The 15,489-nt window shown below is 33.3% G+C and overlaps 1 protein-coding gene across 1 annotated transcript in view; it reads left to right on the forward strand.

Moving 5' to 3' along the window:
• The window catches only part of DPP10 (dipeptidyl peptidase like 10), a 963,744-nt gene that overhangs the window by 756,460 nt on the left and 191,795 nt on the right, over window positions 1–15,489 (forward strand). Inside the window, exons 6-7 of the mRNA XM_044669137.1 lie at window positions 10,303–10,355; window positions 10,449–10,530. Coding sequence (XP_044525072.1) covers window positions 10,303–10,355; window positions 10,449–10,530 — 135 coding nt within the window. The remainder of the gene's footprint in view (window positions 1–10,302; window positions 10,356–10,448; window positions 10,531–15,489) is intronic.

The raw sequence follows: 15,489 nt of genomic DNA on the forward strand, positions 1-15,489 counted from the left end.
CCGCCTCATATGTGTTTCTTGTAGACAACATATGGTGGGGTTTTGGTTTCTAATCCACTCTGCTATTTGCTTCCGTTTTATGAGCGAGTTCATCCCATTCACATTCAGAGTTATAATCATCAGTTGTGCATTTGCTGACATTTTCAAATCCTCCTCCATTCCTACCCCTTCTCCTTAAACTATTTCCTTTAAAACCAGTGGTTTGCTATTAAGACCCTATCCCTTATCCCCTCCCTTGATTAACTTCCCTTTCTACCCCCTCCCTTATTTTTCCCCTCTTTTTGTTTTTAAAGGCCTTATGAATTCCCTCCCCCTTCACCCTTCCCTTTTTTTGACCTCCCCACTCCCCTGCTCTCCTTGGTTTATCCCTTCTAACTTTCTCAGAAGAGTTAGATAAGAGTTTTATTTCCCAATGGATAATATAGCTACTCTTCCCTCTCTGGGTTGATTACACTGAGAGTAAGGTTTGATTATTACCTCTTTATGCTCTCTTCCTCTCCTTCTTATAGTAGTATTTGTCCCCTCTCCCTCCCATGCCCTCTTTGTGTGTAATAGAATATTCTATTTTCTTATTCACTCAAGTTTCTCTCGGTGTTCCCTGCTATTTACCCCATCTTTCCCCTCCCCCACGCCATCTTAGATTATTTAGTGTTCCACCCTCACCCTGTGAATTATTCTTCTGATTACTATAATAGTGAATATTATAATAGTGAATAGAGTTCACTACAGAGAATTATACATAACATTTCTCTACATAGGAATACATATAATTAGATCTCACTGAGGCCCTTAAAAAGGCAAATTTAAAAATTATAAGTTTTCTTTCTTTCCCCTCTGTATCTTATTTACCTTTTCAGGTTTCTCTCGGTTTTTGTGGCTCAATATCAAACTTTCCATTTAGTGCTGGTCTTTTCTGTGCAAATACCTGGAATTCTTCAATTTTGTTGAATGCCCATACTTTCCCCTGGAAATATATAATCAATTTTGATGGGTAGTTGATCCATGGTTGCAGGCCCAGCTCTCTTGCCTTTCTGAATATTGTATTCCAAGCCTTACGGTCTTTTAGCGTGGAGGCTGCCAGATCCTGTGTGATCCTGATTGGAGCTCCTTGATATTTGAATTATCTCTTTCAGGCTTCTTGTAAGATTTTTTCTTTTGCTTGAAAGCTTTTGAATTTGGCAATAATATTTCTACCCATTTTTTTCTCTGGATCGAATGTAATGGGTGTTCTATGAATCCTTTCGATGTCTATATTGCCCTATTGTTGTAGGACTTCAGGGCAATTTTGCTGAATAATTTCTTTTAGTACGGAGTCCAGGTTTCTATTATTTTCTTGTTTTTCTGGAAGACCAATTATTCTCAAATTGTCTCTTCTAGACCGGTTTTCTTGGTCTGTCACTCTCTCATTGAGATATTTCATGTTTCTTTCCATTTTTTCAGTCTTTTGACTTTGTTTTATTTGTTCTTGTTGTCTTGAGAGATCATTAGCTTCTACTTGCTCAATTCTGGCCTTTAGGGATTGATTTTCGGCCATAATCTTCTGGTTTTCGGCCATAATCTTCTGGTTTTCGGCCATAATCTTCTGGTTTTCGGCCATAATCTTCTGGCATTCCTTTTCAATCTGGTCATCTCTGGTGTTCAATTGCAAGATTCTACCTTTTTCTTGCCAGATCTCTTCCATTTTCCTCAAAATCTCAGTTTTGAACTCTTCCATAGCTTGTGAGGAGTTTTCCTTATTTGAGAAGGGTCCGGATGCTTGTTTGTTCTCCTCCTCTGTTTGCTCAGTTATCTGGATTTTCTCTGTGTAAAAGTTGTCGAGTGTTAAAGGCTTCTTTTTCTTGTTGTTATTCTTTCTCTTCTGAGCATCCTGAGACTGGGTGGCCATCATTAGCAAAGCAGCTTCTCAGGTTTATCCACGTGCTCAGTGTCCGTCCACGGTCTATTGGCTCCTGAGGTCTGAGTTCTGGTTTTTTCCAAGGTCAAGCCCCCTGGTGGACCCCCTTGCTTGCTTGATCCTCTGCAGGAGGTTCCTTTACAAGTCTCAGGGTGCTGCTTCCACAGTCGTATACCCGTCTGCACTGGTTCCCCACTCAGGTTTTCAGAGCTTTAGTTCCTGGCTGTGTCTGCCTCCACCCACGCCTCTGCCTGTGCCTGCGCCCTGAGCTGGTGCTCTGCGCCCAGCGTCCATTCTCTGCTCCCGTGCTCAGATTTCGCGTGCATTCTTTGACTTACTGAGGTCCTAAATCTTGCTGCTCTCAGGAACAGGCCCCAGAGCTGCCAATGACTCGATGGGTGCCCCAAACTTGCTCTATTTCTTTTTAGCTGGCATCGGCACTATATATGTTGTGTGTGGAGGGGGTGGGGGTGGGGTGGTTGCTCAGCCCGCAATTTAGTGAGGGCTGTTTCACCCCTTTATAGCCTGGGAATGTCTCGATTCCACGTACCTTCCACGCTGTGCCCTGTTGTGGGGTTCCTCCGTTCGTCTGGACTTTTTTTTATGTCCCCTTGAGGAGTTCTGTGTGTTTTGGTCAGGAGAGGTGAAGAGCTGCTTCTTACTCTGCCGCCATCTTAACCCGGAACCTCAGGTACTTATTTTTTATTTAGTAACAATGTAAATAATTGTTGACATTTATGTAACACTCTACAGTTGAAAAAATATCATACATTCATTGAAATTTTTGGTCCTGATAATAACACTCAAATTTGATGATCTGTTATTCTTATTTTGTAAAGCAAATGAGATTAATAGTGACAATGTTGGAACTCTGACTCTAAGTTCTGTTTTCTTTCCAATATACCACAGCTCTTTCTGTACTGAATGTTTATATACTTTTATAATCTTTTATTAACCTTGCCTGGCTGTCAGATTAAGCCAATAATTTTCGTACCTATATACATTTATACACATATATATGTTTATACAAATATATAAATGTGTGTATATATACACATAAATACGACTATGTATATATGTACAAACACACACATACTTGATACACTTGCTGGGTCCCTACTACATGATGGCAGGGACACAGCAGGTACTTACTAAGCTTTTATTTTATTTACTGACTAATTGATTACAGTACAAATGTGTAGAAACAGATAAAACTTTCTATGCATGTATTATTTCAACTAAGTAATGTGGTTACTTAGCATTTTCTAAAGGAAAAAAAGAAACAAAAACTGTGTGCTAACTGATCTTCCAATCTCTCCCTTCTCCAATTCCTTCTTCATATAGCCATAAAAATAATAATCCTCAAATACCTAGGTCTGTCCACAGCATTCTATTTTTTAAACCCTCACCTTCCATCTTGGAATCAATACTGTGTATTGGGTCCAAGGAAGAAGAGTGGTAAGGGCTAGGCAATGGTGGTTAAGTGATTTGCCCATGGTCACACAGCCGGGAAGTACCTGAGGCCAGATTTGAACCTAGGACCTCCCATCTCTAGGCCTGGCTCTCAATCCACTGAACTACCCAGCTGCCCCCCTCATACCACTCTTTAGATAAAAAACAATTCAGTAGTTTTCCATTCTATCCAAAGCATAATACAAAATAATCCAACAATTTAAGATTTTCATCATGCTGGTTCCCACCTGTCTTTTCAACCTTATTTCTAGATTGCCCCCTTTCAAAATTACCCCTTGAGAGCAACTTTGATTTATTTAATTTCCTGGCTATTTAGCCATTGCGAAATAGGCTTTTCCCACCACTATAAAATGGAGACATAAGATATCTTCTCCTGAAAGTAGGATGTTTCCACATTAGGTCATAGTAGTATATACAAAAATTTCCTTATTACACCTGAATATAATCTGTTTACACATAATTGTTTTCATTTTGTTAACCTCCTTGTAGTCTTGGCACCTTGAGAGGATGCCATGTTTTTTCTTCTTTCTTTGTATCCCCAGAGCCAAACAGAGTCTCTGACACATCATATGCTCTGAAGACACATGTTATGCTCTTACAGTTTGTCACTGAGTTATTTTTATTGTTCTAATCACTGTGAATTTTAAGACTGTGTTTCCAATATTTTGGAATTCTCATCACTTTCAGTTTTGAGGAATTCAAGTCAAAGTACTTTCTTTTCATATCAGAGAGGTGACCTTAACTGATACTTTTCTCATAGCAAATAAATTGAGGGGGTTTTTAATTTATTTTTTTTTTACTTCTTTATATTCAGCTCCTCTTTGTACTCTCCATACCATATAAGGTATCATCCAGAAAAATGTATAACATATGTCTTTCACTTTTACACTTCTCAGTTAGTTCTTTGGAGGTCCATATCACAAATTATTCTTCAAATAATAAATTTGTAGCTATATAAAATGTTTTCTTGGATTTATTCATTTCACTCTTTATTATCCCATGTACTTTTTCAAGTGATTGAAAAAACATTAATCCTCCCATCATTTCTTACAGCAGTTGCCTTACATCATATAGTAGAATCCCATTACATTATATGCTACAATTTTTTTAACCATTCTCCAATTGATGGACATCTCCTCAAATTCCATTTCTTTGCCACGAAAAAGTGACTTGCTTTAAATATTTTAAAACATATAAGTTCTTTTCTTGTTTGATACACCCAACAATGGCAATGCTAATCTAAAGATATACACAATTTTCCAGCTCTCTGGGTATAATTCCATATTGTTTTCCAAAATGTTTGGATTAATTCTGAGTTCCACAAATAGTTTATTAATCTTTTCACTTTTCCATACCCCTCAAACATTTGTCATTTTAAAAAATTCGATAGGTGTAGGTTGACACCTCAGACATGTTTTGGTTTACATTTCCTTAATCAGTAGTGTTTTAGATATTATGCATATATATACATATATATATTTCATCATCCTAAAATTGTTCATATCTTTTGACCATTTATCAATTGGAGGATGGCTCTTATTCTCATAAATTTGACAAGGTTCTGCATCTGTTTTTCATATGAGACCTCTATCCAAGAGAATGTCTATGAAATTTTCTGATAGTTTTCTTCTTTACTTCTAATCTTGACATTTGTTTTAATTGTACAAATAATTTTCAATTTAATGTATTCAAAATGACTAGATCATGTTTCCATTTTTTTAGTGAATGTTATACTCTATAGGTATAAAACTAATTTCTGCTAAACTACTTTATAGCTGTACTAGAAATTTTTATCAAATACTGATTTCTCATGTGAATTGCCTGAATCTATATTTTTTGTCAAATATAAGGTTGTGAAAACCTTTTACTACAGTTTGTGGTATGTCACTGCTCTGCCATTCTTTTTCTTATCCAGCATGTGATAAGTTTAGTAATTACCACTTTAAAATATAGTTCAAAATCTGGGACTGCTTGACTGTTTTCCTTTATATTTTTTATTAGTTCTTTTGCTATTATTCTACCAATTTTTTTCTAGCTCAATAATATTTTTTAATAATGTGTTTGGGATATCATTTAATAAGTTGATTAGTTAGCATCATCATTTTAATTATATTTGATCTTTTTATCCATGAACAATTAATATTTCTCCAATAATTTAGATCTGACTTTGTGTAACAAATGCTTTAAAATTATATTTGTGTATTTCCTGAGTTATTTTAGCCAGGTAATCTCCCAGATAATTTATTCTATCTAGGGTTACATTAAGTAGAGTATCTCTATCTCTTCTTGAAGGATTTAGTAACATATTAAAATGCTGATGGTTTATGTGATTTTATTTTATATGCTGCCACTTTACTAAAATTATTGATAGTTTCAACTTTATTTCAGTTAAATCTCTAGGATTTTCTATACATACTATGCCTTTGCCTGAAAAAATATTTTTTTAAAATTTTTTTCCTATCCTGATTCTTTCAATTTTTTTTCTTTTCTTACTTCTATTGCTAATGTTTCTAATATCTAATATATTATTGGTGAAAATGGATATAATGGATATTTGTGCTTCACTCCTAATTTTATTGAGAAAGCTTCTGGCTTATCCATATTAGAAATGATAATTGTAAATGTGTTTATATAGAAGCTTTGTAAGAAAAACTTCATTTATACCTATGCTTTCCAATGTTTTAAGTGGTTTTTTCTGCATTTATTTATGCAATTACATGATTTTTATTATATTTTTATTGATATAATCAATTATGTTAACATTTTTCCTCATATTAAACCATCCTTGTACTCCTGGTAAAATTTTGTTTGAAACACAATGTGAAATCTTTATGATGTATGAGTCTAGTCTCCTAGCTAGAATTTTCCTTAAGATTTTGGCATTTATATTCATTATTAAAATTGGTCTGTAATTTTCTTTCACTGTTTTTGCTCTTCCTGGTTTTGGTATCAGTAACATTTGTTTCATAAAAGGTGTTCAGGAAAACTCTTTTACACATCATTCAGCTATATTGTTTAAATATTTATTCCTTTTTGCATTGAGTTATTTAATAAATTATAGGGTCAATAATAGTCTTCTATGAGTTTAGAGTATGAGACTAAGATAATAGAAAGAACATACAGATTAAAAAGATTTTTTTCCAGTTCTCTTGGACTAGAAACCTAAGTTAATCAATTAAATAATTAATTAAAATAATTTTCATGTTAATTCCAGAGCTAATCTCATATCATATAACCAACCACCTACTATACTTGTTTAAACCTGTTTAAAGATTTTTTTGTTTAAATTTGTTTATTTTAGTATTTAAATTAGTTTGTTTAAATTAGTAATATGGTAAAATTAAAGTGTATGGGGTTGAAATGTTTGACTCAAAGAGGCAGTTAGGGGGCAGAGAATAGCACACTGGACCTGGAGTCAGAAAGAACTGAGTTCAAATGAGGCCTCAGGGGGGCAGCTGGGTAGCTCAGTGGATTGAGAGCCAGGTCTAGTGACAGGAGGTCCTAGGTTCAAATCCGGCCTCAGACACTTGCCAGTTGTGTGACCCTGGGCAAGTCACTTGACCCCCATTGCCTACCCTTACCAATCTTCCACCTATAAGTCAATACACAAAAGTTAAGGGTTTAAAAATTAAAAAACAAAACAAAACAAAACAAAAACAAATGAGGCCTCAGACATTATTTGTGTGACCCTGGAAAAATCACTTAAACTTCTGTCTGTCTCAATTTTATCATCTATATAATATAGGAATAAGAATATTAACTATATATTAAAGATTATTGTGAAGATGAAATGATATTGGTAAAGCATTTATTACAGTATCTGTCACAGAATAAATGGACACAAAATCTAAATCTTGTTCAACAGAAACTGATAGAAGTTTGCACTTACCACATCAAACCTGAACTTGTTAACTTATTTGGGACTGAAATCTGTACGATATTATTAAGAAGTCTAACTACTACATATACCCAAACAGGAATGCATACATACACACACATATATGTTATACATATACACCTAGCAGTTATTATGTGCCACGAACCTTTTTCTAATCAAAATTGTATTCACTTTAATAAAAAAGTTTTATCTTTTTTTAAATCAAGGTAGTTGTGTCAAGTTTAATATGTCTTATAGTATAACAATGAAAAAATTAATAATCATAAATATTACATTTCTTTATCTTTCCCATTGAAGAAGTATTATCTTTTTGGTCCTATATTTTTTCTTATTTATTTTAAAGTGCTCCAGTCATTTTTTTCTTACTTTTCTTCTTTATAAAAATAATTTTGTAACCTAATAGCTATATTCCTTATTCTTTTCACTATTCCTCTGAACTGAAAGAAAGAAAACAATATTGTTTTATCAAATATACAGAGCTGAGCAAAGGAAATCATTACATTGACTAGGTGTGAAAATGAATGACTCCTAATTAATGATTGTTTTGGTTTGTGTTTTTAGCTTTTCTTAGTCATCTGTGTGTGTGTGGATGTGTGGATGTGTATGGATGTGTATCATCATCATGAGTGCTTAATTCCCTCTACATCACTTTATACAAGTGTTCCCAGTTTTTTGGAAATGACCATTAGTATTAGGTCTTACTGGCTTTATAATAGGCCACAAGTTACAGTGCACATTTCTTTAGTTCTTTCCCAGTTGATGGATACTTTGTATACAATTTTTCACATTGTAAAAAAAAACCTGCTTTATATAATTTCATATATATAGATATTTTTGCTACTTCTGTGATTTTTAAAATTGTGGTATATTTCTCATTTAAAGAATATGCATCATTTAATGATTATCGAGGTATAGTTCCAAGATAGTTTCTAGACCAGATTCAATTCACAACTCAGACAAAAGTATATGAGCATGCATCTTTTCATTCTGCTTTTCTACCTATTTTTGTTTTTATTTTTTTTGTCATTTGAAAAAAAAAAACAATGTATAAGATAGAATTTCAGAGCTGCTTTAATTTTTTACATTTATAATTCTTACTTTGGGGACAATTTTTTTTTATTTCTGCTGAAAGCAAGTTACATATATCAAACAATATCATTTTTATATAATTCTATCAACTACTTACACACTTTAGATATCAAGTCTTCATCAGAGAAAGTTAAGGTTTTAAGAATTATTCTTTCTTGGGGGCAGCTGGGTGGCTCAGTGATTTGAGAGGCAGGCCTAGTGATGGGGGGACCTGGGTTCAAATTTGGCCTCAGACACTTTTTAGCTGTGTGACCCTGGGCAAGTTACTTGATCCCCATTGCCTAGCCCTTACCACTATTCTGCCTTGGAGCCAATACACAGTCTTTTCTCCAAGACAGAAGGTAAGGGTTTTAAAAAAGGAATTATTCTTTCTTTTTAACTATTAATTGATTTAATGAAAAACTTTCAAATGTATATAATCAAAATCAAGTAATTTATCTTTTGTTATCCTTTCTAGTCCAAAAAAAATCACAAATAAGACTGAATAATTTATTTTAACTTCTATCATGTATATATAAATGAATTTCTATCAATTTACATATGTTTACATAGAATTAATTTGATGAATATTTCTGAGAAAAACACCTCCTTTAATTAAAAATAAATAAATAATTGAATAAATGGATATAAATCCAATGACACAATGCATTCCATATGCAGTATTTTGCTTAGTGATATGTGTGACTTTTTAGCAAAGATAACCTAGGGCTGATTCAGAATATATCAACCAGAATGGAGAAAATGATGCAAAAACCACATAACCATGTTTTAACATTGTGACAAAATGAACTTCTATATGCATTTAATAGCTATATCATACAGGCAAGCTTTGAGTTGTTTTCTTCTACCTTAGATGTGACTCATCTGAGGGAGCAGAATAGATTATACCCAAATAAGACAACCTGAAAATGTCTCTGATATTCAAATTGATCAACTGTGGTGTCTTAGGAAGGGTAAAAAAACCAACCAAACAAAAAAACCTTCATTTTTTATGTTTTAAGAATCCTCTTTTTCAATCCTTATTTCCAGAATGATAGTCTCCCAACTCAATCATTCTATGATTTTTTACCACTTTATGCCCTTTCCTCACATGAATGGCTCTTTGTGTCCATGATTCTGTCCATTTATGAACCCCATCTTTCCCTCTCCTTTCCCCAAATCCATATTAATTCTATAATTTCCATTATGCTATGTGCCTATGTGGTAATACATTGAGTTTTACATGAATCCTGAATACCTTACAAGGTATCCTTCTTCCTGAATCTTTGAACCACCAATTTGCTGTCACTCAAGTGTGAGTCAAAGAATATTGGTAAATGGTTAGTAGTTTCAAAGAAATAAGTTTCATCTGTAAAGAAATGATTATTTACTGAGCAATATTTGAGAACTGAAGGATATGGTATTAAGTTATGATGTAAATAGATTTCTACTTTGTCACAATATAGTACATCAGATTCTTTGGTACAATTTAGATTAGATAACTTCTAAAGTGATAATAACCATTTTATTTTCTCTCATTTTTCATAATCCTATGTTGTCTTTTAGAACCAAGTTTTTATTGCTCCTTCCTCCCATCTCTGCCTATGAGTAATAGGCAGAGATAAAACTTAGATCTTGGAAGAGGAAGGAGGCAAGACTGCTGAGAGAAAGACATACAGACACAGAGAGACACAGAGACTTAAGGCTCATTTACATACAATGAACCCAATAACTAACATACCATTTCCTAATATTAATGAGACAACTTGGAATATTTTCCCTTCTGTTCTTCTCCCCCTTCAACTCAACCAAGAACTGACCATAATTTTCAAATTAATCCAATTTTTACCTTCAGAGAAATGTTGGAAGACAGGACATGGACTTCTCTTTATTGTCTCATAAATCTCTATCTTTGGATATGCCTACTACAAACCAGTATAACTAATTCTCATCTTAATTTTCTTTTCAGGTTTATCACTATTCATACACAGCTTCATATGTGATCTACAACATACATACAAGGTAAGTTATTTGATTTTCAATGCCCTCAGTAAGTGTTTTTAAATTTGTTATTAGTATTAATTTATTCATATAAACTGTTTGCATTTTTTCAAGGGAAGTTTGGGAGTTAAACCCTCCAGAGGTTGAGGATTCCATTTTGCAGTATGCAGCTTGGGGCGTACAAGGGCAGCAACTGGTAAGAGCAGAAGATGACTGCACAGATTGGAAATATGCCTTGGTCAGAGACAGAAATCTTTAAATTAAATAATATTATCAAATTTGGAATACATCTTTATACTTTCCAAGTCATTTTCATATAAATTTTAAATTTATGCTGTGCTATAGGGAGACTAGATATTATTTGCTTCATTTTACAGATCCAGAAATTGTTTTAAAGATGTTATAAGTTTGGGTGATGGTCAGTCAAGGAATAGGATCCCATGGACTCTAAATTACATTTTTGAGTTTCAACTTTTGTGTGTGTGTGTGTGTGTGTGTGTGTGTGTGAGAGAGAGAGAGAGAGAGAGACAGAGACAGAGACAGAGACAGAGACAGAGACAGACAGACAGACAAACACAGACACACAGAGAGAGAGACAGACAGACAGACAAACACAGACACACACAGAGAGAGACAGAAAAAAGAGAAAAAGAGATGAAGGAAGAATGGAAGACAAGAAAAAAAGAAGGAAGGAAGAAGAGAAAGAATGAATGGAAGGAAAGGGGGAAGAGAGGAAGAATGGAAGGAGGGAAGGAAGGAAGAAAGGAAGATGCAAAGAAATAAAGAAATTCTCTGTTAGACATTTATTATGTGACAGATACTTTGCTAATTTCTGAGCACACAAATAGAAACAAGCAAGAGAATCTCTGCCCTTACGGAACAGTCATTCAACAGGGTTTGGCATTGTATAAAGGGTTTCTAGGAATTGTGACCATTTGGGGAATATGTGTGTGACCTGTGTATCTGAAAAGGGACATGACCAACAAGTGTGGTGGTCTGGTATCTGATAAAATATGGTAAAATGTTCATTCATCAGAACTGGGAAGATACCAGAAGGAATCTGATTTTTATTGTAATGTAGGTATTAAAAGAGTAGTGGCATGGGGAAAAGATGAAAGGAAGTGACAGTATATTTATGTGAAAACATATTGTCTGACTTTATAGATGTATGCATGTATGATGTTAACAAAATGGTAACCATAATTTTATGTATAGTATTTTAAATATATGATTTCTTGTCCCGAGGTAAATTTATTGTATTTAATATTTTATTATAATGGAAGAGAGGGAAGGAGGGAGAAATTCCATTGGATAGTTATCAATTAATGGAATGCCATATTTCCCAAATTAATTTGAGAAACATAATTAACATTTTTGACCCAGATCTGTACTTTCATTAGTAAATGGAACTCCTAAAAAGAAATGTTATTATTAATGCAAAGGAACAAGTACTCCAAAATTTATAGCTTTATAAAGTTGTGTAGAGCACCAAAAGAATAAGTGACTTGCTCAAAATCACATAGCCAATACTTCAGAGGAATTACTTGAATCAATATCTTCTTGACCAAATAGCCAAATTTCTATCAACTATGCTCTAATACCTCTCCATATAATAAAAAAATGGTAACAATGTGTTGTAATAAATTTTATTATAAAACTTAATAGAAGCAAAATAAATACCTGAAATTAAGGGAAGATATGAACTTCATAGGAACATGTAGCAGAAGTCATTAGAAATATGTAAAAAAGAACTAGATATTCAAGCAAAATATGCCTTAAAAGCATGAAAAAATGATTCCCAAGTCATGTTAATTATGTATAATGCTATATCAAGAAATCAAAACACAACAATACTCTATTCTTACCCAGTCATAGACTAAGGAAGGTCTTCTGTTCAGTGTTGAGGACTACCATTCAAGAACTATGTTAATAAAGTGGATCATATCTAGGTGATAATGACCAAGAACACAAAGGGACATTGGGTCATATGAGGATCAAATGAAAATCCTGAATTGTTAATCCTAAAAATAAAAGGCTTGGATTACACATGATAATTATAAGTATTACAATGATGTTGTGTGGCTACCAAAATAAAATATAGAACCAGTATATAAATTTTATTCTAATGCCGATTTGGGTCCAATTAAAAGAAAAACTTCTAAATTATTAGAATATAGTCATAAGCACGTTGGCTCTGAATCATGAAGGTGCTGAAGTAGAAATTGGATGAAATTTGCGAAGAAAATAATAAATAATACACATACATCAAAATTGGGGATTAAATTAAATTCCTGGGACTTTTTGATGTAATTTTTAATGAAAAAAGTGAGTCTTTTATATATGTTATTTATATTAAAATAGGTTCTCAATTCAAGAACAAAAGTAACAGGAGAGAGCAGTAAATTTTAAACAGAAAATATTACATTATATGAAATCAAAATGGTGAACTATTATGCACAAATGTACCTTCTCTGAGCAAAGATTGACCTACTACTTTCACTGAACTGAGAATAAAATATTTAATTTTACTTACCTAAAGCCTCAGAAAAATAGTACTGTGTTAGATGGGATTCTAGAACTAAATTGTTGTAAGACTGCCATATTCTATCAGCACATCATTTAGGTGGGGGGAAGGCTTAAATATTTAACACATGGGGGAGGATTCATGATTTTTAAAAGTATGCTTAATGACTCTTTTTATTCCTGATCATTAAAATCATTGCCTTTCATCTCATTCTCTTAAGAAACATCATACTAGCTAATTTAATGTAATTAGTTTCCCCCATGAAACAAAATCAGCTCATAGTTCTATGTATGAATTAAGTTTTTTAAATTTTTTTCTTGGGTTTGTCTTCAGTATTGTAATCACATGATTTGGGGGATTTCTAATTTTTTTCTTTTTTAATTTTGCTTCCTGAGTTTCTCTAATCATATGCCATTGGTCTGTCCATTATTTCTTCCACTGAAAAAAAGCACTGAGAGACATAAGTTTTTTCATAGACTGCTTTAGTTGTATTCTAAATTAGAGATATCAAACACCACAGTCCAGTTGGTTGATCTATATTAAAACGTAATTGGGAAACGTTGAACAAAATAAATAAAGCCAGTGAAAACACAGAAAAAAATATAGTAGGAGACAGCTATCAGTATTTGAAATTGGTAGTTTCCCATCAGTGGTTGATAATTATTTTATTTCATCCAAATATTAAACAAAAAAAATACAACACATATGTAGATTATCAATGGAGTAATTCTCTGAATCACAGTGGATGCTGGCCTGACAGAAGGACAACTAGGTAAAATGTGTTGTAAAAACTGAATTAAATTTACACTCTTAATTTCCATAGTTTATCAATATTTACTTAAAATAGAGAGCATAAAGACAGAGGGAGATTATCCCTATTCTAATCTCACCACGTGGGCACTCTCCTCATGGCTTTCTATCTCAGGCATCGAGATGTCCAAGGGAATAGAGAGAGCCCACTTCCTGAAATCCCCTCTTAAATCATCTCCTTTACCCCTGGAACTGTAACCTTTCCATTCCAGGCAGTCACTGCCAAGGTCACTGTCCCAAGCTTTCATGTGACACAGTGCACAAAGCACAGGGTTGCAGGTAGGATGACCCCAGTATGTGATTCCTGGAGGAAGGTGTTCACTTTACACAATTCCCCCTTTTATTCTTTGGGAGACCAGCATGTTAAAACTTCCTAATTCAGGTTTTTTTGAAGATTAATATGTCAGATCTCCCCAATGAATTATTATACATATGTAGCTTATACCTCTAATGCTTCCCTTTCTAGAAGTGTATAAAATATTACACTTTAAAAAAAATAAGATATAGAAATTAGGGATAAGAGGAAAAGAAAAGGAAAAGGAGAAAGAAAAAATTTTAAAATGATTGATATACTTATTGACAGAAATCCAATTGGGGACACTCCCCTTTTGCATAAGAGTTTACATTCAGAATAAATGATATGTTCAACCTCCTTCAGTTCACCTCATTATATCTCAAAGTTTATTCTGGATTTCTTGGTGTAGTATGTGGTTTCTGTAGGCATTCTTATGGTGCCTTCTCCAAAAGATCCAGTTCCTTGATTCAGGATATTGGATATTGGTGATTTTCTTTTCCTAAAAATTATTTAAAATACTTTAAATCATGGATTTTAGGATAATTATACAACCCTCTCTTAGGAAGGTGTTGGCCAACACTAGAATCACTCTGAATATATGGCTGAGTTATGGGGTATATGCATCAATTCTCAAAAGAAAACCCAAACCCCCCAAAAAAACTCAATGGAAGAGAAAAAATGAAATTCTGGATAAATAAGTAAATAAATGAATATATATACATATGCATATATATCAAAATCTTATTCATATTAAATTATGATGAAAGGAAAAGAATAAACCCATAACAATTCCTTGAATCACCAGCAAGGCCCAATCAAAGTAAATAGATTTAATGAAATAAAAAAATGAATTTGTAATTTCTTTGGAGTGAGGAGTGAGGAACTACCAGTGAGGGATTCCCTCTACCCCTCTTGGAAATTTTCTCTGCAACTGTAATATAGTAAAATTGTTTTGGAGCAATAAGAAATTAAATGAATGGAGTAAATGTTATCACTGAAACAAGTCCAGGATTTCATGCAAACATGAATGAGTCTCTATACATTGTACTATTCATCCAAAATAGAGATGTATTAATAAATATATTTGAGGAATAATTAATGGTAATTATCTTGAAGAATTCTGATGATTGTGGGTTGTAGATATAGTATTTAATTTTAAAAATTTAAACAAATATATTAAATAAATTTTATTTTCTATGATTTTTCTTTAAAGTAGCTTCATATTTAGAGCATAATTTTTTTAATGGATGGGAAACATGGGCTTAAAAATATCTTAGTATGTCAATCAACACAGAGTATCTAGGTGACTCAGTGGATTAAGAGTCATACTAAGACCACAGGTTTATAATAATAATGAGAGCCAGCCACCAATGTAGGGATGGAGGGGAGATAGAGGGGCTATGAAGGTGAGTTTCTCTTCCATATTTCCCCTCATGCTGAATGTACACTGGGAGACTTCTAGGAGGTGTCACCCTGAAACTCGGTGACCTGGATAATCATGCTGCCCCACAGGAGTTGGGGGCAAG

The sequence above is a fragment of the Gracilinanus agilis genome, chromosome 3 (genome assembly GCF_016433145.1).
Source record: "Gracilinanus agilis isolate LMUSP501 chromosome 3, AgileGrace, whole genome shotgun sequence".
Lineage (NCBI taxonomy): Eukaryota > Metazoa > Chordata > Mammalia > Didelphimorphia > Didelphidae > Gracilinanus > Gracilinanus agilis.